This window comes from Equus quagga, chromosome 2 (assembly GCF_021613505.1).
Source record: "Equus quagga isolate Etosha38 chromosome 2, UCLA_HA_Equagga_1.0, whole genome shotgun sequence".
Lineage (NCBI taxonomy): Eukaryota > Metazoa > Chordata > Mammalia > Perissodactyla > Equidae > Equus > Equus quagga.
Window position 1 is genome coordinate 96,844,160 of NC_060268.1, and position 21,197 is coordinate 96,865,356.

Genomic DNA, 21,197 nt, shown 5'->3' on the forward strand with positions numbered 1-21,197 from the left:
CCCTGCAGATGTTCAAGCATCACCACCAGGCCCAAGGCCACCGGAGATCTTCAAGGAGGTAAGACGGGATGTGTGGGCAGATGGGAAGCCTGGGAAAGCAAAGAATGTCCAGCCAATACACACAGCCTGAAACAATAGCCACTAAAACAGGAAGCTCAGAAGGGCATTCATCCAGTGCTGCAGGTTAATCAGACCTTTCCAGCCACCATATACTACTCCTGTTCTCCCTGTCAAGAAACCCAATTCAGATGAATATCAGTGTGTTCAGGAGCCTTGTGCCATAAGTGAGGTGGTTCAGGACCTGCACCCTGTGGTGCCCAGACCTTACACCTTGCTAGCCAACTTTCTGGGTGAATGCAGCTATTTTTCACTTTGGGAATTAAAGGATGCATTCTTCTGCATACCGTTCACAGAAGAATCACAGAAACTTTTTGCATTTGAATGGCATGACCCAGATACTCAGGCCACTCAACAATATATTTGGAGGGTGCTGTCCTGGGGCTTCAAAAACTCCCCTACACTATTTGGGGAAGCCCTAGCTAAAGCCTTGAGCCACTGACAGCAAGAAGGACTGCTGCTGCAGTATGTGGATGACTTGCTGATAGTGACCAAGTCTGGCCAACACAATAAAGACCTTGAACCATTTGGCTGAATGTGTATTCCTGGCTGGCCTGAGCACCCATAGTACTGCTTGCCGTGAAAGTGGGAACAAGCCTGGGGGTGATGGTAGGAAGAGGCAGTGGCAATCCTTAGCCTGCTCAAGATCACTTTCCCAGTGGTGGGAGACCCTAATGTGTCCTGAAGCCCCAACGAGTGGCCTGGGCTCGGATTCACGAAGGGGACCTGCCCACCAAGCACAATCTACATACACACCCAAACACTCTCACAGCAACACAAGCACCCATAGTCCCCCTCAACTTCCAGCAGGTGGGGTGGGATCAGAAACACAGCTCCCACTTCCCCATAGTGGCAGCAGCTGAAATCTGTAGCCTAACACTACCACAAATGCCCCAGCAAAAGATTAGATCATCAAACACCACGAGAAACTACAGCAACAATTCAGACCAGAAAGAAAATGACAGTTCTCCAGAAACCAACCCTGAAGGCACAGAAATTGACAATCTAAATGACAGAGAACTCAAAGTAGCTGTCACACACAAAAAAAAAAAAAACCCAATGAGTTATGAGAAAACTCAGACAGTTCAATGAGCTCAGGAATAAAATTAATGATAAGAAGGAATACTTCACAAAAGAAATGGAAACTATTAAAAAAAACAAGCAGAAATTCTGCATAGGAAGAACATAGTTAATGCAATAAAAATAATCTAGAATCCTTAAAAATAGAGCTGATGTTATGAGGGGAAGAATTAGGGATTTAGAGGATAGAAATATAGAAATGCTACAGGTGGAGGAAGAGAGAGGACTAAGATTTTTACAGAAGGGAGGAATTCTTCAGGAAATATCTGACTCAATTAGAGAAAGCCCTCATATATCAATAATCACTCTAAATATAAATGGAGTGAATTCTCCAATTGTAAGACACAGAGTAGCTGCATGGCTTAAAAAACAAAGACCCAGCAGGTTCCGGCCAGGTGGCATAGCTTTAAGTTCTCACACTCCACTGTGGAGGCCTGGAGTTCATGGGTTTGGATCTCAGGCATGGACATACACACACTCATCAGGCCATGCTGTGGCAGTGTCCCACACACAAAGTAGAGGAAGATCGGCACAGAGGAAGATTGGCTCAGGGACAATCTTCCTCACCAAAAAAAGAAAAAATTGATCTAACAATATGCTGCCTTCAGGAAACACCTCTCAGCTCTAAAGATAAACATAGGTTCAGAGTGAAGGGATGGAGGATGATACTCCAAGCAAATGGCAAATAAAAGAAAGCAGGTGTTGTTATACTTACATTGGACAAAACAGACTTCAAGATAAAAAAGACAATAAGAGACGATTAAGGGCAGTATATAATGATAAAAGGGACTTTCCACCAAGAAGACATAGCACTTATGAATACATATGCACCTAACACAGGGGCACCAAATCATATAAGACAACTATTAACAGACTTAAAGTGAGAAATTATCAGTGACGTAATAATGGAAGGGGACCTCAACACCCTACTTACATTAATGGATAGGTCATCCAGACAGAAAGTTGAAAAGGAAATAGTGACTTACATGACACACTTGATCAGATGGACTTAATAGATAAAGAGAGATCGTTCCAACCCAAACCAGCAGAACACACATTCTTCTCAAGTGCACATGGAACATTCTCAATGAAAGACCATGTGTTGGGAAACAAGGCAAGCCTCAATAAATTTAAGAAGATTGAAATCATATCAAGCATCTTTTCTGACCACAATGCTATGAAATTAGAAATCAGCTACAAGAAAAAAAGCTGGAAAAGTGACAAATATGTGGAGACTAAACAACATGCTACTGAACAACCACTGGATCAATGAATAAATCAAAGGAGGAATTTAAAAATAGCTGGAGACAAATGATAATGAAAATACAACATACCGACTCTCTTATAGGATGCAGCAAAAGCTGTTCTAAGAGGGAAACTCATAGCAATACAGGCCCACCTCAACAAACAAGAAAAACCTCAAATAACTAATCTTAAAGTACACCTAACAGAACCAGAAAAAGAAGAAACCTCAAGTCAGCAGAAGGAGGGGAATAATAAAAATTAGAGCATAAATAAATGAAATAGAGACTAGAAAAATAAGATAAAGGATACATGAAACTAAGACCGGGGTCTTTGAGAAGAGAAACAAAATTGACAAACCCTTAGCCAGATTTGCCAAGAAAAAGAGAGAAGGCTCAAATAAATAAAATTAGAAATGAAAGCGGGAAATTACAATGCACAACACAGAGCCTATAGTTCATGATGGTCCATTGTATACTTAAAAATTTGCAAAGAAGGTAGATCTTGTGTTATGTGCTCTTACCATAAAAACCTAAAAATTACAAAGTTAGGGGCAGGAGGAAACTTTTGGAGATGATGGATAAGTTTATCACATCGATTGTAGTAACGGTTTCCCAGGTGTGCACTTATCTCCAAACTCATCAGGTTGTTTACATTAAACATGTACAGCTTTTTGTATGTTAATCACACCTCAATTAAGTAGTTTAAAAAAAGGAAACTTACAGTCTCAGTGAAGACACAGGGAAAGAACACAAGGACACAAGTCACAAAAGAAGATAGTAGAGTGACTGAAAATGAAGGTACATGGTCATCTTGGGCTGGAATTGTTGAGAACTCTCTAGGTTGAAGGGATAAGGAACGGATACACCAAGCATGCAATTCAGTGGAATTTACTTCAAGAGAAATAAAAGGGAATGGGTCAGTGTTAATGCAATTGTTGTTGATTTTAGAATAAACAGATTGAAATGTCTCCAAGAAATCAGGCTGTGGGGCCAGCCAGGTGGCACAGCAATTAAGTTCACCCACTGTGCTTTGGCAGCCCAGGGTTCACAGGTTCAGATCCTGGGCGTAGACCCGGCACCGCTCGTCAAGTCATGCTGTGGCAGCATCTCACATAAAATAGCGGATGATTGGCAGCAGATGTTAGCTCAGGGCCAATCTTCCTCACACACAAAAAAAGGAAGTCAGGCTGGACAAGTTCCCATGATGCCATACGTCTGTTCCTGCTTCCTTCCCCAATCATTAAACACATAATTAGGGTGTACTGGCTTAGTTCACAATTAGGCAAAGATCTGGAGCAGGTTTCAGGTCTCTAGAGACCAGAAGTTCTCCAAGAAAATAGGGTGAGCTTAGAAGTCAGAGGAAAGCATCAAGCCAGAAATAGAGAAGAATCAAGGTCCAAATAGCAGGGAGAGTAAGTGAGAACAACACTGTGGCACCTATGGGGCGAGAATTGAAGTCAGGGTTATGGGCCATGTGTCTGGAGCCCGGAACCAAGCTCTAACAGAAGTCAATGAGGCTAAGGTGGGGACCTAGAACCACTGTCTTGAACGTCTCCTAGGGCCCGAAGTTCCCCTCATGGCCTGGCAGCGATAAGACCTCCAATGCGCACACTCAGCTGGGAGTTTCAGCAGTGATGTGGGCAAGCAGCTAGAAAGCCAAATATCAGAGGCCACAGCTTGGCTCTGATGAAAGTGCAGCTAATGAGGTCCACCGGGGGCTGCAGATACTGCCGAGCCTGCAGTGCAGCATCAGTGGCTAGCTCCCAAAGAAACCGGGTGGTCATCCTGGACCTTGTCTTGGGCAGAGAAGGTGCTCCAGTGGTCCTCTGCATGAAAGCTGTTGCGATTACCATTTAAAATCTGATTCTTCTTGTCTGTATTGGTGTAACCAAGGAAAGCAAAGGTTATCACTGAAACATGAGTGTCTGGGTTGGATCTGAAATAAAACTAGACTCTGTTGAATATAGAGTTAGACAAAGGAAACACCATATCTTGTGCTATAGTGGGGGTCCCAGGGCATTGTGAGGGATGTATTTGACAGGCGAGGCGGTGGCACTTAATGGGCTGCCAACAACAAGTACAGGGCTCCTGAAATTAAAGTCACCATAAATAAGGAAAATATAAGACTTGACAAGTAGGCTTTGTGTGGGAGGGGAGAGCAATGGTTTGGCTCAGTCTCCATGCTGACCTAGACCTTTAGGAGGCACATGAACCCCCTAGAATGGAGATGGCTGTGTGTTAATAATGAAAGAGTTCTAACATCGAGGTCCAGGGGACTCCGCTATGGGATCCTGCTTCAAAAAATTGCAATATGGGAAACAAGACCTTTCCCTACCAGCTGAGGAAATCTGACATTATAGATCCTGCAATATACGAGGAGATGCCACAAGGAGCATCAAAAGCCAGGAGCAAGTCAGCACCACCAATGAGGTGGCCAAAGGAGAGAAGTGGAGACCTGAGGCAGCTGGTGTGTGGACCTAGGCAAGGGGTTGATGCAAGAGATAAAGTCATGGGGATCTAGAAGCAAGAGATGCTAGCAACGGCAATAGGGCAGGCAGCTGCCCCATGATCCCTGGTAGGGAGTTTCCTTGTGGGCGGCTGCAACAGTGTGGCAGCAGCTCAGGGGCCCAAACTGGCCACTAGAGCAATGCACAGGCAAACATCAGCTCAGACGGTGGAGAGATGAGAGAAGGAAGTTAAGGGGAGGCCATCCCACAAAAGGCAAGTGGGGCACTTTCCTAGATCCAGAGCAGACAGCAAAAGAGTGACCCTGCCAGGTAGCAGCTCTTTCAGGCATGTCCCCACAGCCTGCAGCCCCTCCACATGCCCCACCCCTGCCCAGACATGCTAAGGAGCTCCCAGCTCTTCCCCAGTATCTGGGCAGCAATACTGAGATGAAGAAGAAGAGAAGTGGGCGTAGCAAGTCCTGGCTCTTGGAAATCTTCAAATACAGGTTTCTTGCGATAGTTGCAAGTCATTGTGCAGCTTGCTGGTCTTCTCTGGACCTTGGATTCCTGGACATCAGCAAAATGCAGACACTGATGATGCCACTTAACTCACAGGGCTGCAGTGAGGTGTGGAGGAGGTCAAGGACTGAGGGCGCTCTACAAACTCTAAGGTGGTATGCGTGTGGTGTTATGAATATCAATGGCAGGTTTCCAGAGCCAGAGGAGAGTGAGTAAACAAGGAAGAAAATTGCCCCACTTTTTGAAGAGTGTTCTCAGAAGACCAGAGCTGGGAGGCTCAGCTTACAGGGCAGGTATAAATAGCCAGCGCCTACCAAGGAAAGGCTAGTTTGCCTGGAGATCCTGGAACCCTAGAGGACGCAACCGTGAGTACTTCTGTCCTCGCCTCTCATTTTGTTCTCCCAGCGTCTGGTGAATATCTCCCTGCCCATATGGGGAGCTCATCCTCCCGGTGTTGAGGAAGGCAGAGTCTGGGCAGTCGGTCCCGGAGTGTGGGTGTGAGAGGTGGGGTCATAGTGGGGTAATAATTGTGCCTTTCTGCCCCTCGCTCCACTCCTTTTGCTCAGTGGGAGATCTGCCTGCTGGGCTGGGGGAGGGTGGGTGAGTGGGGTGTGACACCTAGCCAGACCCCAGATGCCGTCGTGCAGAAGCCTCAGTGGAAAATGCAGCTCCAGCTTCTCCCTTGGCTCCTCTCCATCTCTGATTCCTTCAGAAACAAGGGTGGTGGCAGAGAAACAGATCAGGCATTCACAGGCCAGGGTTCTAAGTCCATTCTGGCACCAGCTGACTGTGGCACCTGGATAAACACACTCCTCTCTTAGCCTCAAATCTTTACTTAAAAAAAATACTTACTGTGAGGCCGACCTGGTGGCGCAGCGCTTAAGTGTGCATGTTCCACTTTGGCGGCCCGGAGTTCACTGGCTCAGCTCCCCAGTGTGGACGTTGCACCGCTTGGCAAGCCATGCTGTGGTAGGTGTCCCACGTATAAAGTAGAGGAAGATGGGCATGGATGTTAGCTCAGGGCCGGGCTTCCTCAGCAAAAAGAGGAGGATTGGCAGCAGTTAGCTCAGGGCTAATCTTCCTCAAAAAAAAAATAAATAAATAAACCTACCGGACTAGGTCAATGATTTTCCAACCAATTTTCAGAGGATTCATTTTTTCAATAAAATCTTAGTCTGAAAGCTTGTCATAAACTGAGCACTACATCGGCTGAGGGGGCTGTGGCTCTGCCCTCACCCTCTGTAGTGCCAGCAAGATGCCTCCCCTGAATCCTGGGTCTGAAAAGCTGTGCGTTAGCTTCTCCAAGTCCCCTTCCCACCACAAAGGGCAGCGGTGCCTTCTGCGCCATCCTGAGCCATTGGGCACAAAGCCTATTGCTATTCATCCTTCCCCAGATTTGGGTGCAGGGCCCCACAGTGGTGGAAGCTGCAGACCAGGGATGCTGCCCGTGCTCCGTCGTGGTCCTTGATGCTCCTGACTGAGCCTCTGCCACGGCAAGTGCAGTGAAGCGGCAGCTGGCCTGCGAGCCCACCTGGGTGTTTCTAGAGACTCCTAGAATGCCTGAGGAAGTGAGGAATTCAAAATCAAAAGAGGCTAGTGCAAAATAGGGCTCATCCACAGCCCAGAATCACCAGCAACCAAAGAAGGAGGCAGCTGTCTGGCCAGGAGTTCCTTCCCCTGCCGCCACCGCAGCTGCCTAGTGGCCCCCTTCTCCTTTGCACAGGTCCCTCAGGCTTTGTTCCCAGCCCCTGCAACTCCCACAAGCTCTTTCCATCCTCAACTTAACAGTTTCTCTCTGAGAGAGGAAAAAAGCCCAACATTGGGAGTGACGCAGACTCTGCATCCTCCCTGATCGCCCCTAGTTCCTAAGTCCCTCTCAGACGGTCACTGGATGCCCTCCTAGACGCCTGCTCTTTCCTGCCTCCAGAACCAGCCTCCTGTGCCTGAGTCCATCGCACATGTGCCCTTCCTCCATGAGGCCCCTCTTCCGAGTCCTCTCCAGTGGTCCGGGCAGAGCTCTAGGCATCCCAGGGTCTCTCCAGCTGCTGACTAAATGTGTCTGAGAACTTTCACCTGGGTTCTCTCTGGCACTTTCCTCATGGAGACAGCATCTAGCCCAGGAACGACAAATCACCGGGCAAACACGCAGCCATGCACCATCCTGTGCTCAGCATTCGGGACTCTGGCTCCTTTTCAGACCAGGCCCGCAGACCAGCAGTTCTAGTCCATCCAAGGCAGTGAGTGAGAGGACCAGGTCTGCCTCGTCAGAGCTGAGCCAAACACCTTAATGGTACAGACAGGGAGAAGGAGGTCCAGACAGGGGAAAGGTCCTGCCCAAAGCACTCAGTGGATCCTTCCTGATGTGACACACGGCCTCTGTGCAGAATTCTACATCCTAGCCTCCATGCCAATGGCAGCGTCCAACGGAAAACACAAGAAGGGACGACACGGGGCATCTGAGAATAGGTGGATGTCAACCCACATCAGAGTTCCAGCTGGCTGACTCATGCCCTCCCAGGCCACGCCATATGCTCACTTTGCCCCTACGCTGCTTTCAGAGTCCTGCTGCTCTTGGTCCTGCATGAGGGGAGGGCAGGTGGGGGAAGTGCTTCTCCTGACCGTCAGGAGCCGGGCCAAACCGTAACACAGGAGCCGGGCCAAACCGTAACCCACGTCCTAGAACCAAGAGCATGTCCTTTCTCTTTCTCTTCATCTGCCCAGGCCATGTTTCTCCTCCCTCTCTCTGTGCTGGTCCTGCTCACACGGCCCTCAAGGTCACTGGGAGCAGAAATGAAGACCTATTCCCAGAGAACAGTGACCAACGCCTGCACCCTGGTCATGTGTAGCCCCATGGAGAGTGGCCTGCCTGGTCGTGATGGACGGGACGGGAGAGAGGGCCCCCGGGGCGAGAAGGGGGATCCAGGTAGAGCTGGGACCATGGGCTTGTGCTGGTGGGAAGTGGTGGGCATTGGAATTGTAACCAACTCAGAAACTCTGGCCATTCTGCTCTGGGAGGCTTGGACACAGGCTTCTTCTCCCCAAGGGGTGGGTTTCCCCCAGACTTTCAGTCTACCTAAAACATCGCTTTACTGGTTGGCAAATGACAGGCTGCCCTGAGCCCCCATGTGCCTCCCGCCCTCACCAGCTGCTCTGACTCCTCCCCTGGAAGATTCTGATTCCTCTCACTCCAAGAATGAGACAATAGTGGGTATTTGGAGCCCACTGACCTCCACTCCAGCACTTAACAGTTGTTCATTCTGATAAATAGTGCCTGTGCAGGGAGTTAAATATTTTTCATGTTTAACTTAATTAAATTCAGTACAAAGGCAGAGGGTAAGGCTCTGGGGGCCCGTACTCAGGCCTGATCCAAAGGACTTGTCCTAAACACGTTACGGAGAGAAGCAAAGGGCGCTTGCGTTTCTTTGTCCAGCCTTGTGCTTGGGTGGTCTTTAAGTAATTCATGTAATCCTACCAAAAGTCTCGCAAAGGACATGCTCGTCCCATTTGACAGGTAAGAAAATTGTGACGAAGAAAGGCTAAATGACACCCAATCTGGAAGGTGAAAAGGACCTGGGATTCTGCCTCAGGCAGATGTGTGCGTGACTGCTGGCTCCCCCTCCACAGCAAGGACCTTCCAGAGACAAGCCCCTGGGGTCTCTGAGTCTCGATTTGCTCATCTGTAAATGGGAGTGGTATCCACCACACAGTAACAACTGTCGAACTAAGGTTTCGTTTCTGTTGAGTCTTCAGGATAAGGTTGCATCTTCCTGCTGCGCCAATCAGGCGAATTCTCCTTAGGTTTCCGGAGGTCCTGCTTGCTAATGGAATTATCCGAGAAATACTGCCTCATGGGGAGGATCTGGGTTTTATTGTCAAGAAGAGCTGATTCGATGAACCAGCAACAAGGACAGAAGGACCCCTGTGGTGCTGGGCTAGGGCTCGGGAAAGATCAACCGTGGTCTTTATCCTTCCAGAGTTTGCGTTTTGGTTAGAGAGGAAGGAAACTAACGACATTTAAGCTGGAAAGCACAGGCAACATCCCATGGCTTTGTAGAATAGGAGGTAAGCTAGCACGTGTCTGTCCCTTCCAGACAGAAAGGGGCTCCCAACAGCAATGGGCTGGGGCTCAGGGAAGGCTGCCTGGAAGTGGACTCACGAGAAGGGTGGTATTCAAGGTGCCAGCTCTCTCTCGGAGAATCCCAGTTCTCTCTAATTCCCAGAGGTGCCCTGAGTTGAATCCTGGGGGGGCCTTTCCCACAGCGGCGCTCTGAACCCAGGGCATGGAGTGTGGCTGAGACCTCTCTTTCTTGTGCAGATGCCTCACCCCGTGCACTTACTTTCCAAGCCTGGCCTTGGATCAGCGCTTGGAGACAGAACTGCGCACAGCTGCGTCAGCCGACAGGCTTCTAGTCACTGTGCACTTGAGTTCAAGCTCTATGAAGAAGAGATTTGATTTCTTGTCTCTTTCTTTCGCTGCTATATCTCAGCATTTAAGACAGTGCCTCCCACGTAGAGAAGCTCAGGGAATACTTGTGGAATGAATGAATGTAAAATGCAAAGACGGGAGGAATTTGAGTGCAGTTAAGACTGGCCACACCGCTGGTCCGTAAAGCTTCACTTCAGGTGGCATGAGCGTGCAGGGCTAGACCCTCGGGGATCCCAGGATGCAAAGTGGGTGCTTTGGGAGGTGTGGGTGCTTGCTGCTGAAGAGAGGGTCCCTCCCCCCACCTCAGTGCTCTCACGGCCTCCGTAGTTGGTGCACCAAGGGTGGGCAACCTCCAACGCTCCCTCCCAGGGAGCGGCTTTTTCCCTTGGCCCCTCGCCTTGCTGCCGTCCTGGCCAGTGTGGAGCCCAAGAGAGGCTCAACCTGGGGCTGGGGCATCTCTGCTCCTTGCCCACTGCACTGTTGGGTATGGGACATGGTGCCCATCCTACAGTCCCTGTGCTTCCATTTCATTCCTAGTGAGGATTGCAACTAAAATCAGGGCACAATGCCCCGCACAGACACTCAGCTGCCCGTCTAATGCACCAGTCCCGCACCAACAACGCGTTCTCGCCCCAGGCAGACCTGGCCCCTCCTGCCCTGGGAGCACCGTTCCCAAGACCAAAATGTCCCCTCTGCTCTACAAGTCTCTCTAAATCCTCCTCGCCCCGGAGTCCCATTTCCTCCTTCAGGACGACAGCGCTGAGTACGTGTGTGTGCAGGGGTCAGGCGCGCTGTGATGGGACGCGGGACATCCCAGGACTTGTCTTCCTCACCCGTTGCCCATGCCTCACAGTTTAAAATCCTGTCACAGATCCCTTGCAGGCCAGACCTGCTGCTAACATTTGCACCTTGCCCAGCACTAAGCATAAAGTTAAGCTCCATAGATGGTTTCTTAATGAACAAATAAATGAAATAACGAGCAAGGGAACAAGTGAGCACCACCTGTGAGGTGTCATTTCTTTTCTTTTCTTTTTGCACATGAATGTTTATAGCAGCTTTGTTCTCAATAACCAAAAGACAGAAAGAGCCCAAATGTCCATCAAGCAAAGAATGGATAAAGAAAATGTGTTCTCTCCGTAGAATGGAATACTGTTCACCCATACAAAGGAATGATGCACTGAGACACGCTACAAAGTAGGTGAACCGCAAGAACATCACTCCACATTTAAAAAGCCAAACACAAAGCGTTGCATGTTGTATGAACACATCCCTAAGAAATATGCAGAATAGGTGATGTGGACGGAAAGCAAAATCGTGGTAGCCGGGGCCTGGGAGGAGAGGGGCCAGGGAGTGATGGCTTAATGGGTGTGGAGTTTTCTTTGCAGGCGATGAAAGGTTTTTAAATAAACAGAGGAGATAGTTGCACAACACTGTGAATGTGCTAAATGCCACTGAATTGTATACTTTAAAAAGGTTAATTTTACATTATATGAATTTCACCTCAATAAAAAGGAATAACCAAACTAGCAGAATGGAGTGTAACATTCTTCAGTATTGATGGTCATTTGCTCCCTTTCCTCCTTTTGCATAAATCTTGTATAATTTTAGGCTTAGGCAGCCTTTCTTGAGGTAACATGTTTTTTTTAAAAAATGATCATTTTTTCAATACAAAAGTAATATGTGATCACTAAAGACAAAAAAGAAGAAAATTAAAATTACCTTAATTGTACCCCTTTGAGGGAACAACTGTTAACACTTGTGTGTACCCCTTTCCTGTGTTTTTTCCACTGTGTATTACCTGTGCACACACCTGACAATGCACGTACATGTTTAGGAAACAGGAGCATATTGAACATAGGGTTTATAGCATACTTTTATCACTTAATGACGTGTTAGATAATAATTTGGCCTGTTGTCTATAGTTTCAAGACCATGTTACATAGCTTTTTAAAAATTGAGATATAGCTGATGTATTAGTTTCAAGTATACAGTATAAGGATTCAATATTTGTATACATCGTGAAATGATCACCACAATAAGTCTAGTTAACATCAACCACCACACATAGTTACAAACTTTTTCTTGTGCTGAGAACTTTTAAGATTTACTCTCTCAGCAACTTTCACATATTCAATACAGTATTATTAGCTATAGTCACCATGCTTTACATTATCTTTTGGCCACTTTTGCCCATTTCCCCCACCCACCACTCTCACCTCTGACAACCACCAATGTGTTCTCTGTATCTGTAAGTTCAATCTTTTTAGATTCCAGATATAAATGAGGTCATATGGTATTTGTCTTTCTCTGTCTAACTTATTTCACTTAGCATAATGCCCTCAAGGACCATCTGTGTTGTTGCAAATGACAAGCTTTCCTTCTTTTTTATGGCTGAATAATATTCCATTGTATATATATCTCCCATTTTCTTTATCCATTCATCCCTCACTGGACACTTAGGTTGTCTCCACATCTTGACTATTGTGAATAATGCTGTGATGAACATGGGGGTGCAAATATCTTTTCAGGTGAGTGTTTTCATTTACTTCAGATAAAAATGCCCAGAGGTGGAATCACTGGATCTTATGGTATTTCTATTTTTGATTTTTTGAGAAATCTCCATACTGTTTTCCATAGTGGCTGCACGAGTTTGCACTCCCACCAGCAGTGTATGAGGGTTCCCTTCTCTCCACATCCTCGCCAACACTTGTTATTTCTTGTGGTTCTGATAACAGCCATTCTAACAGGTGTGAGGTGATATCTCACTGTGGTTTTGATTTGCGTTTCCCTGATGATCAGTGTTGGGCATCACTTCTGACGCAAACTTTGGTTCTGGGAAGGGGAGAGTGAGGAGTACATGATCCAGGGGGATGCTGACAGGATGCCTGCTGGGATCCGCCTCCAACTCTGGGAAGCCTGTAAAATGGGGATGTGGACATTCATTTCCCGGGTCACCCCTGGACTGAGAAGTGTGGAGGTGAAACGTCTACGCCCTGTAGAACCCGGAAGGAATGCCACCGGCCTGACCCTACAGGTTTACGCAGAGCCAGGTTCATTCTCATTTCTCTGCTGCTGCAGGTCTGCCAGGAGCTGTAGGACGAGCAGGAATGCTTGGACCACCTGGACCAGTTGGGCCCAAAGGGGACAATGGGTCTGTTGGAGAACCTGGACCCAAAGGAGACGCTGGACCACGTGGTGAGCAGCTGGACATGGAATGCAGATGACTGCAGGAGGTGCTGCTGCCACTAGGACGTGCGGGGAGGCATGCCCAGATCCTATCCCAGGAAGAAGGAAGAGGGTCGTTCTGAAGGTGGCACTGGGTTACTCAGGGAAGACTGGGATGTGGCTGGGCAGCATCCTTAGGATGACGTTGCCTCTCTGACTCCCATTACTGCTCTCATTTTATCACGCGCTCCCGCTTCCAAGAAGACTTAGTGTCATTCACTGGGCTGGTCCTTTTCCCCAGGACTTCCAGGACCTCAAGGTTCTCCAGGTCCAGCTGGAAAAGAGGGTCCTGCAGGGAGGCAGGGGAACATGGGACCTCAAGGAAAACCAGGCCCAAAAGGAGAGGCTGGGCCCAAAGGTAGGTGGTTGGCACATGGGCTCTGTGGGAGGGAAAGAGAGGAAGGACGCTGGCAGAGCATGATGTGCTGGAAGGCATGCTCAGAGCACTAGGAGGCCCAGCCCACCGGCACTGGGAAGGCCCGGCCGCAGCCCTTCCCCCACAGCCTCACCTCGGCAGCACTTCCCTGCTGCCATCCCGGCAATAAGGGGCAGTCTCCCGAGTACTCTCCCACCTGGAGCTGCGGGTGAAAAGCTCCAGGACTGAGGACGACACACGCTGAACACACTCTCAGCAGCATTTCTCCCAATCTGTTCCTTCCACAGGAGAAGTGGGTGCCCCAGGCATGCAGGGCTCTGCGGGGACAAGAGGCCCCATGGGTCCTAAAGGAGACAGGGGAGCCGCTGGCCAGCCGGGAGCCCCTGGCAGTGCTGGGACAGCAGGTGAGCGATGGAAGGAGCCGGGTCTGGGCTCCGGTTCCCATGCGTCCACTGAAGCTGTTGATGCCCACCCCTCTGCCCCACCCACCCAGTCAGAACTGGCGTTCCTGGCCAACGGGGGCAGTCTACATCCAAGGAGGATACATTGTTGGGCTCTGGGACTGTCTGTATCTGGGGAGAGTGTGGTGTGAGCAACATGGACAGTTTGTCTACAAGGAAGATTGGTTGCTGAGTGATGGGGACAGAGAGGGCACGTGGTTGGGTCCTGGGAACAGGCTGTGTATGGGGAGGGTGTGTGTCTGGGCCGTAGGACATTCCATGTACTGGGAGGGTGAAAACGCTGGGAAATGTGTGCAGAGTTCACCCAACTCCCCTTCTCTGATCCCAGGGTCTGCTGGAGCTGTGGGTCCACAGGGACCTCCAGGTGCCAGGGGCCCCCCAGGACTGATGGGGGAGAGAGGTGTCCCTGGGGACAAAGGAGCAAAGGGAGAGAGTGGGCTTCCAGGTAAGGTAGCCCCCCTGGCTCTGGGGGGTGTGGGGGAGAGAGGAGCCCTCTCCACCTCAGGCAGCCCCTTCCCTTGGATGTCCGCCCCGTGACCTACAGTTGGCGGGTGGAAAGCAGGAGAGGTTGGCTGGGTGGGAGGCAGGAGAATTAGGCTCTGGTTTTAAACTCTGTTACTCAGTGGAGGGCAACCCTGGGCGGTTTTTCCATCTGATCATTGGGAAGAGTGTAGCACCCTTCCCAGATCATAGGGTAGCTTTGAGCATCACATAACCCAGTGGTTGAGAAGTACCTGAGGAACGTGTATTCCTGTCCCCTCAAAAAAGGAAGTGCTCTCAGATTCTCAGAGTCTGGAGTTAAAATGTCATCTGGTTCAGTGTCAGCGAGTTGCAGGGGTCTGCTCAGGGGACAATTAGCTCACAGCGGAACCACAGGAAATCCCGTGGGCAGCAGGGGCCAGCACTGTGTCAGCAGAGGTGGGCTTCCTGGGGTTCGGTTCAGCAACTTAGCCCCATTCCCAATATGTGCCTGCAAGTGGGCGCCCTGCCCTGAGGCCCAGGCTCTGAGCTGATCGCAGGCTGTGCTGGACAGGCCTTCACTCAGCCTCCCTCCTGCAGATGTCACTGCTCTGAGGCGGCAGGTGGAGGCCTTACAAAGACAGGTACAACAACTCCAGGATGCCTTCTCTCAGTATAAGAAAGGTGAGTCCCTGGACCTGAGCCTGAGCTGGGCACTGAGGAACAGCCACACACGGGGTCTGAGCCTTGACTTGGAGTTGGCTGGGCTTGGGTCTAGGATTGTCTGGGACCTTGTTTAGGGCTGGACCCGGGACCGGGGCAGGGAGTGGGGCTAAGGAGAGGGCTAGGACACAGCAGCGCAGCACCTGCTCCCAGAGCTGGAAGCAGATGCAAAGAACGGGTAGGAGGATGCGGCCCGTGTCCCCAGTTCAGCGATGGTGGGAGCACGGTCAAGGACATAGGCTCCAGAACACCCCCCAGCATCACAGCCACCGTGACCCAAGCCAGATGGATGCCCTGAGCCCAGCACAGTTCTGCAGAGCTTCACTCCTGCCTACCCTGTGCCGGTCCCTCTCACAGACACGGGGACACCCAACACAGGATGCGTTTCTTACCTCTGTGGGGCCAGGTGTGCAAGTGCCAGAGATGTTGCTGCACAGCCTACGGCAGCAGAGAATTCAGACTGTGTCCCAAGAGCTGGGGCTGAGATGTTGCCCTCGGGGTTCAAGGCCTTGGTGGGGGCCTGACCTTGGTGTGTGGCCACCAAGTGCCTCACCCTAGTTGTGCCCATGGGCCTGCCAGGGGGCAGGCTTTCCTTGTACCTCCCTGGCTGTTCAGAGCAGAGATTCTTCCCTAACCCGGGCATCCTGGAGCCAGAGGCCTCCAGCAGCACACGACTGAGGGCCCTGTGCCCTTGGGAACCTCCACCTCCATCCCCAGCTGCTCCTCCTCCTCCTCCTTGATGTCAGCTTTGAGTCCACATCCTTCAGCAAATCTCATTGATCCAAAAACAGTTTTCTGAAGTTGGGCATGAAGGGGCCTGACTGGGTGAGACACAGGGTTGGCTCCCAAGTCCTCAAGCTCAAGGACTCAAGGATGAGGGGCTCCAGCACTAGGCGTGTCTCCCTCTCTCCACACACGTGTCTGCATACGTAGTCACTCACTCGTGCACACCCCTGCAAGCCAAGGAGGACGTGTGCATGCACCTGCACACACGTGCACTTCAATACCATCCCTCTCTCCACCCTGTCTTCACACAGAGCACACACGCGTGTACACACACACACGTGCGCACACACAAATCCAGATGGCCCTTAAGTGCTCCCGTGTCCCTTCAGATGGAATCATGGACATGCTCATGTATGCACACGCACACTCACCCAGATGCACGGAACATAAACCCAGTGACAGCACACGAACTCTTGCACTGACCCTGGGTGCGACCTTGAGCGGGGGGAGAAACTGCCCCCCGAGTCCTTGTTGAAGCTCCTCCGAGGAGAAGGGCAATGGGTCAGGGTGCAGCCCGGGCTCCTGATCAGCCCAGTGAGGCTGGGGCACAGCTCTCTCTGGAGCCCTGGAGATTTCCATCCACGAGCCCCTGAGCGCCAGCCAGCCTTCTCTCCTTTTCTAGCTGAGCTCTTCCCCGATGGCCGAAGGGTTGGGGAGAAGATCTTCAAGACGGGAGGCTTTGAGAAATCTTTTGAGGAGGCACAGCAGGTGTGCACACAGGCCGGGGGGCAGCTGGCCTCCCCACGCTCGGCCGCTGAGAACGAGGCCCTGCAGCAGCTGGTGACAGCTCAGAACAAGATCGCCTTCCTGAGCATGACCGACGCCACGACAGAGGGCAAGTTCACCTACCCCACGGGGGAGACCCTGGTCTATTCCAACTGGGCCCCGGGGGAGCCCAACAACAACGGAGGGGCCGAGAACTGCGTGGAGATCCTCACCAACGGCAAGTGGAACGACAAGAACTGCAAGGAGCAGCGCCTTGTGATCTGCGAGTTCTGAGCCACGGGGTGGGGGCGGGGGAGGCAGTGCTGGCCCGGAGCCTGGCCGGTGAGGCAGGGCCCAGGCCCGTGTGCTGCCAACAGGCCAATAAAAGATGACACCTCTGCCGGCCAGGGCGTCTCCACAGAGCTGGGGGAGCAGGCAGGGCTGCTGCTGAACGCCCATCTGGGAATAAAGCACCAACCGGCGGCACACGGTGGGAGCCCTGGCAGAGGAGGGAAGGCCACCGCTTTCTCAGCTGCAGGGGTAAAATCAGGTTCCCAAGACCTCCCTCCTGCAAAGCCCGATGGCTCCTCGTCAGCCCTCCTCCCCCTGCCTCCGAGTCCGCTGACCCCTCTCCCCTCCCCCCTCTTCCTCTTTTGGCTTCCAGGACACCACTCTGGCTGGCTTTTATCTCATCCTTACAGCTGCTCCTTAGCAGCCTCTTTTGTGGCTCCTCATCCTCCTCTTGGCCACTTAATGGCCAGCGCTGGACCCTCAGATCTCGGTTCTCTTCTCTCCCTGTGCTCCCTAAGGGTGAGCTCATCTGTCCCATGGCTTCCAGTGCCTTCTGCTTACGGCTCCCCACGTGCACCCTTGTTCAGGACCTCTCCCTGAGCTACAGACTCCTGTAGCCACTGCAATCTGGAGTACCCAGGGGGCTGGGAGGCCTCAGGGGCTGCCTCCTGCTTCAAGGCCTGAGCCCAGACAGCTGCACAGCATAGCAGGATGACCTGGCGGGAGCGTCCGCCCCCACCCCGCGCCCCCGACTGCATGGCCTCACCCCCGTCGACTCCTCATCCTCACACAGCCCAGGTCCTCCCTCCATCTGTGTCAGTGTGACTGCCTCCTGGCTCATGGGAGGGAGCACTGTCTGCAAAGTCCTAACTCCCTCTGAAACATCAGGCACAGATTCATCTCATGCCCAGGTTCATCCCCAACCCTCCTGTGGCCTGGCAGTTCCAGAAGTTTCCTGCCCTACTCTGCCCCAGAGGTAGTCCAGTCAAATCCTCCTCCTCCTTTGACGGATATGGGAACCAAGCACAGAGAGGGAGGGACTCGCACGGGGCCGCAGGCATCTTCTACAGCTCCTCGGAAAACGGTCATGGGACCTCAAAGCTTATACTTTTGGCCTGTGAATTTTTAGGCCAAAGGCCTCTTTATGTTTAGCTGATTTCATTGACAGACTACGGCTAAGATGATTTAAATGACACCAGTGCTTAAGAAATTGGAATGACACGTGGATGAACCCTCCCCAGACAGGAAACCAAACGCTGTCTCTTTGCTCTCGGGGACCAGGGTGACTGCCCTTTCTGATCCTGCCTGAACGGGACCCCCAAGACCCACCCCTCTTCCCAACACCCCTGCAGTCATGCCTCAGGGATCAAACAAAAGCCACAGCATGCAGCTCAGGCTCTCTGATAAGATCTTCCTCCTGTTTCTTGGAAAATCTCCATTCCCCGGAAGCTTTTGAAACAGGTCAGTTATACAACAATGAGCAAACAACTTTCCAGAACAGGGGCTGCACCTGGACACGCTTGTTGAGGGAGCTTAGAAAGGCCTTTTTTTTTTTTTTTTTTTACTGCAAATAAGAGACAGTAACTGAATCTTGTTTAAGCCAGAGAGAGGCATTTCTTCCAAGAACAGAGAGTTCTGAGTTGGCTCAAGACGGTCTCGGGGAGCACAGGCAGCATCGTGCTTCCCCGCTGGCCTCTGTCTCTCTCTGTGCATCCTCACTTTTTCCTCCTTTACCCACCAGCTTCCTCTGCTTGCGAGTGTCTCAACTGCCCAGCATAGGGAATCGTGTGTCACAGAGATTGCCACCCAGAGATCAGAGGCTCTCGCTTGACATCAATTCAAAACTCCCGTGGAAATGAATCTACCTGCCCCACATGTCACCCTCTGGTCCAACCAATTAAACCTGGGGCCTGGGAGGGACCACACTGTACAATACACCCACTGGGACCCAGACAAGGTTGTGCTGGTCTGGGCAGACCCTCTCAACGTGGTCACTATCCGCTCCAATACTTAAGCCAAAGCCTATTTCTTGACAAGAGGGAAGGAAAGAGTGGCAGAACTATGTGACTCAGTAGGGAAAAAAAAAACCTCCTGCCATGTTGAAGGCTGGGAATGTGGAGAACCCAGACACCAGGAAGAAGCTTCTGGTCAACCTGCCCCGTGGGCCACAGGAGTCTGGTTTGCTCTTCGGCACAGAGAGCAAGTAAGGAGGTGTCATTTGGCTCCGCAGGCACAGCCTGGGTAAGGGAGAGGACTGGGGCAGCTATTTCAGAAAACGCAGGTCTACACCATTCTACAGAGTAGGGGCCTCTCCTGTACTGACATTCCTGGGCAGCAGTCAACACAGATCTTAAGCCGTTTCAGCCCCACCCCAACCACAGTAGACATGGTTCCTAGTCTAGTGACCTCGGTGCCAGAAGAAGCCAGGACTGTGACTCGTATGTTCTCAGGAGCGTTACGACCCTCGCAATGCCAAGTGACTTCCTGGGAGCAGGCTGGGACCCCTCCTGTCTGGAGGGGAGACGACCACAGCGGTTTCATAAGGAAGCTCCTGCTCAGTTGAATAGGACATTCTCAAGTTGCCTGCTGGTTCTCAACCCTCCTGCCACCAAACCAGCCCACATCTCATAATGAGCAGCAGTGGGGAGCCCTCTGGGGTTTGCTTCCCTAGGATCCCATCTTTGCCCTGAATTCCCTTATATAGAACACGGACAACCGAGTCACTTAAGTTCAGGGCATTCTCAATGACTCTTACCTTCCGGAGGCCCTTAATTCAACTTCAGTGCCATGCTTGACCTTTCCAAGTCACCTGTCTTAAATACAAGAGCAAAGAAGCCAGGTATCTGGAGATAAAATATTAATTTATATGTCAAATATTTCCCAGGCACTGGATGGACACAGCTGGTCATGCCCTCACAGACGCTGTAGCCCTGTGTGTCTCTAACATCAGAGATAAGCTGTAGAATGGTGCTCCAGCGATGGGCAATCGGGGTGCTCAGCAAGTAGACTTGGAATGAGTGGATGACTATAAAACCTGTGAGCCGGGAGAATAGAGGACAGCCATCTCCTGGCGCGGTCACCAGGACACTCCTTATAATTGTTCAGTCTAATTGTCTGTGACTATTAGGCCTCTGTATGACTAAGAGCTGGTATCTTGTGATCCATTTCACTGTTATTTGCCAACATTTCAATAAGAGAGGCCTGTGACGTGTCACCTCTGGGTGGAAGCGGATGAGGGCCAGTGCACATCTCGGAAATGCCCTCTTTTCCGATGCTATGGTCATCACAGAAGTGTTGGCAGATATAAAGTGGTACAATCCAGCGATCTGGAACCCTGAGTGAAAGTGTGGAAAGCAACGGCCTTTGGGGATCCCCTGGATCCACATAGACCGTGAGCGGGAGCTGGGGGTCGTTATACGTGGCCGGTCCCTACTGGGTACCTTGTGAACACTGACACATTTGACCTCTGTTTATTGAAGCAGTGTGGTCTCCCTCAGGCGGCCCAGCTCAGAGGGCTTTGAGCCACAGAGGGACTCACGAGGGCCCCGCCTGAGCAAAATGGCACTTTTCATATTTATTTAGTAAGTAGACAGAACAAATGAAGTGAATAAGTGCAGGAGCTGAGCAAATGAAATCCTTAATTCCTACCTGTAAGTCCTTTGTAGGACTGAATAAAGTGTTTTCAAGATGTTTCCAGGCTCTTGATCTGAGGAAATAGTCACTATGACTCACACCAGCCCCTCTGCACTCATTAACTCCCTGAGTGCTTCATTCTGGGTGTAAGTGGCTGGGCCAGCCCAGGGCCGAAAGGTCCGATGGCAGCTTCAGGCCGAGAAAACGCCTTTTGTGATCAGAGGAATGGATCCAAGAGAGTGGGAAGAGGATGAGGGGGATGTGAATTCTCCAAGGATTCAAACCCAAAAAGAGCTACTGAGGCTGTGAGGACTTCATCAAATGGTTCGAAAGCTTTCATGAAAAAACAAACACCCAGAATAGCCCGAAAAATTACTTTAAAAAAATGTAACAAGAGTGGACTTAATCATCTTTTGTTAAAGGGCTTTATAAAGCTAACACAGGCACAATAGTGTATTATTGACACAGGAAAAGACAAAACAATGTAAAAAACCCCACAAAATCCAAAAAGGGTCCAAGGGTCTACAGATACACATATATATATATATATCATATATGCATGACAAAAATAGAATACCAATATTGTAGGAAAATAAGGAATTGTTCAATTAATAATGCTGAGTTAAATGGTTAAGCATTTAAAGGAAAAATAAAATCATATTCTTTCAGTAACATATAAAAATCAAAATCAGAAGAAAATATAAG

The 21,197-nt window shown here is 50.5% G+C and overlaps 1 protein-coding gene across 2 annotated transcripts; it reads left to right on the plus strand.

The window, feature by feature from the left end:
* Window positions 1-5,662: 5,662 nt before the first annotated feature.
* On the plus strand, window positions 5,663-20,551 carry SFTPD (surfactant protein D). Of its 2 annotated transcripts, XR_006887367.1 has the most exons (9): window positions 5,663-5,772; window positions 8,129-8,330; window positions 12,912-13,028; window positions 13,300-13,416; window positions 13,722-13,838; window positions 14,224-14,340; window positions 14,955-15,038; window positions 16,486-18,320; window positions 18,601-20,551. XR_006887367.1 is itself a non-coding variant. In XM_046651970.1 (8 exons), the coding sequence occupies exons 2-8, from the start codon at window positions 8,132-8,134 to the stop codon at window positions 16,860-16,862; spliced, it is 1,128 nt and encodes a 375-aa protein (XP_046507926.1). In that variant the 5' UTR covers window positions 5,663-5,772; window positions 8,129-8,131; the 3' UTR covers window positions 16,863-20,551. The 2 variants fall into 2 exon arrangements, 1 of the variants encoding a protein (XP_046507926.1); XM_046651970.1 differs by having other exon boundaries at window positions 16,486-20,551.
* Window positions 20,552-21,197: the final 646 nt, after the last annotated feature.

Excerpts from the sequence above, each read along its gene's own strand:
- SFTPD (XM_046651970.1), top strand. The coding sequence starts at position 8,132 with ATGTTTCTCCTCCCTCTCTCTGTGCTGGTCCTGCTCACACGGCCCTCA. Across the intron at positions 8,331-12,911 it reads GGGCGAGAAGGGGGATCCAG|GTCTGCCAGGAGCTGTAGGA; the intron begins GTAGAGCTGGGA and ends CTGCTGCTGCAG. Across the intron at positions 13,417-13,721 it reads AGGAGAGGCTGGGCCCAAAG|GAGAAGTGGGTGCCCCAGGC; the intron begins GTAGGTGGTTGG and ends TTCCTTCCACAG.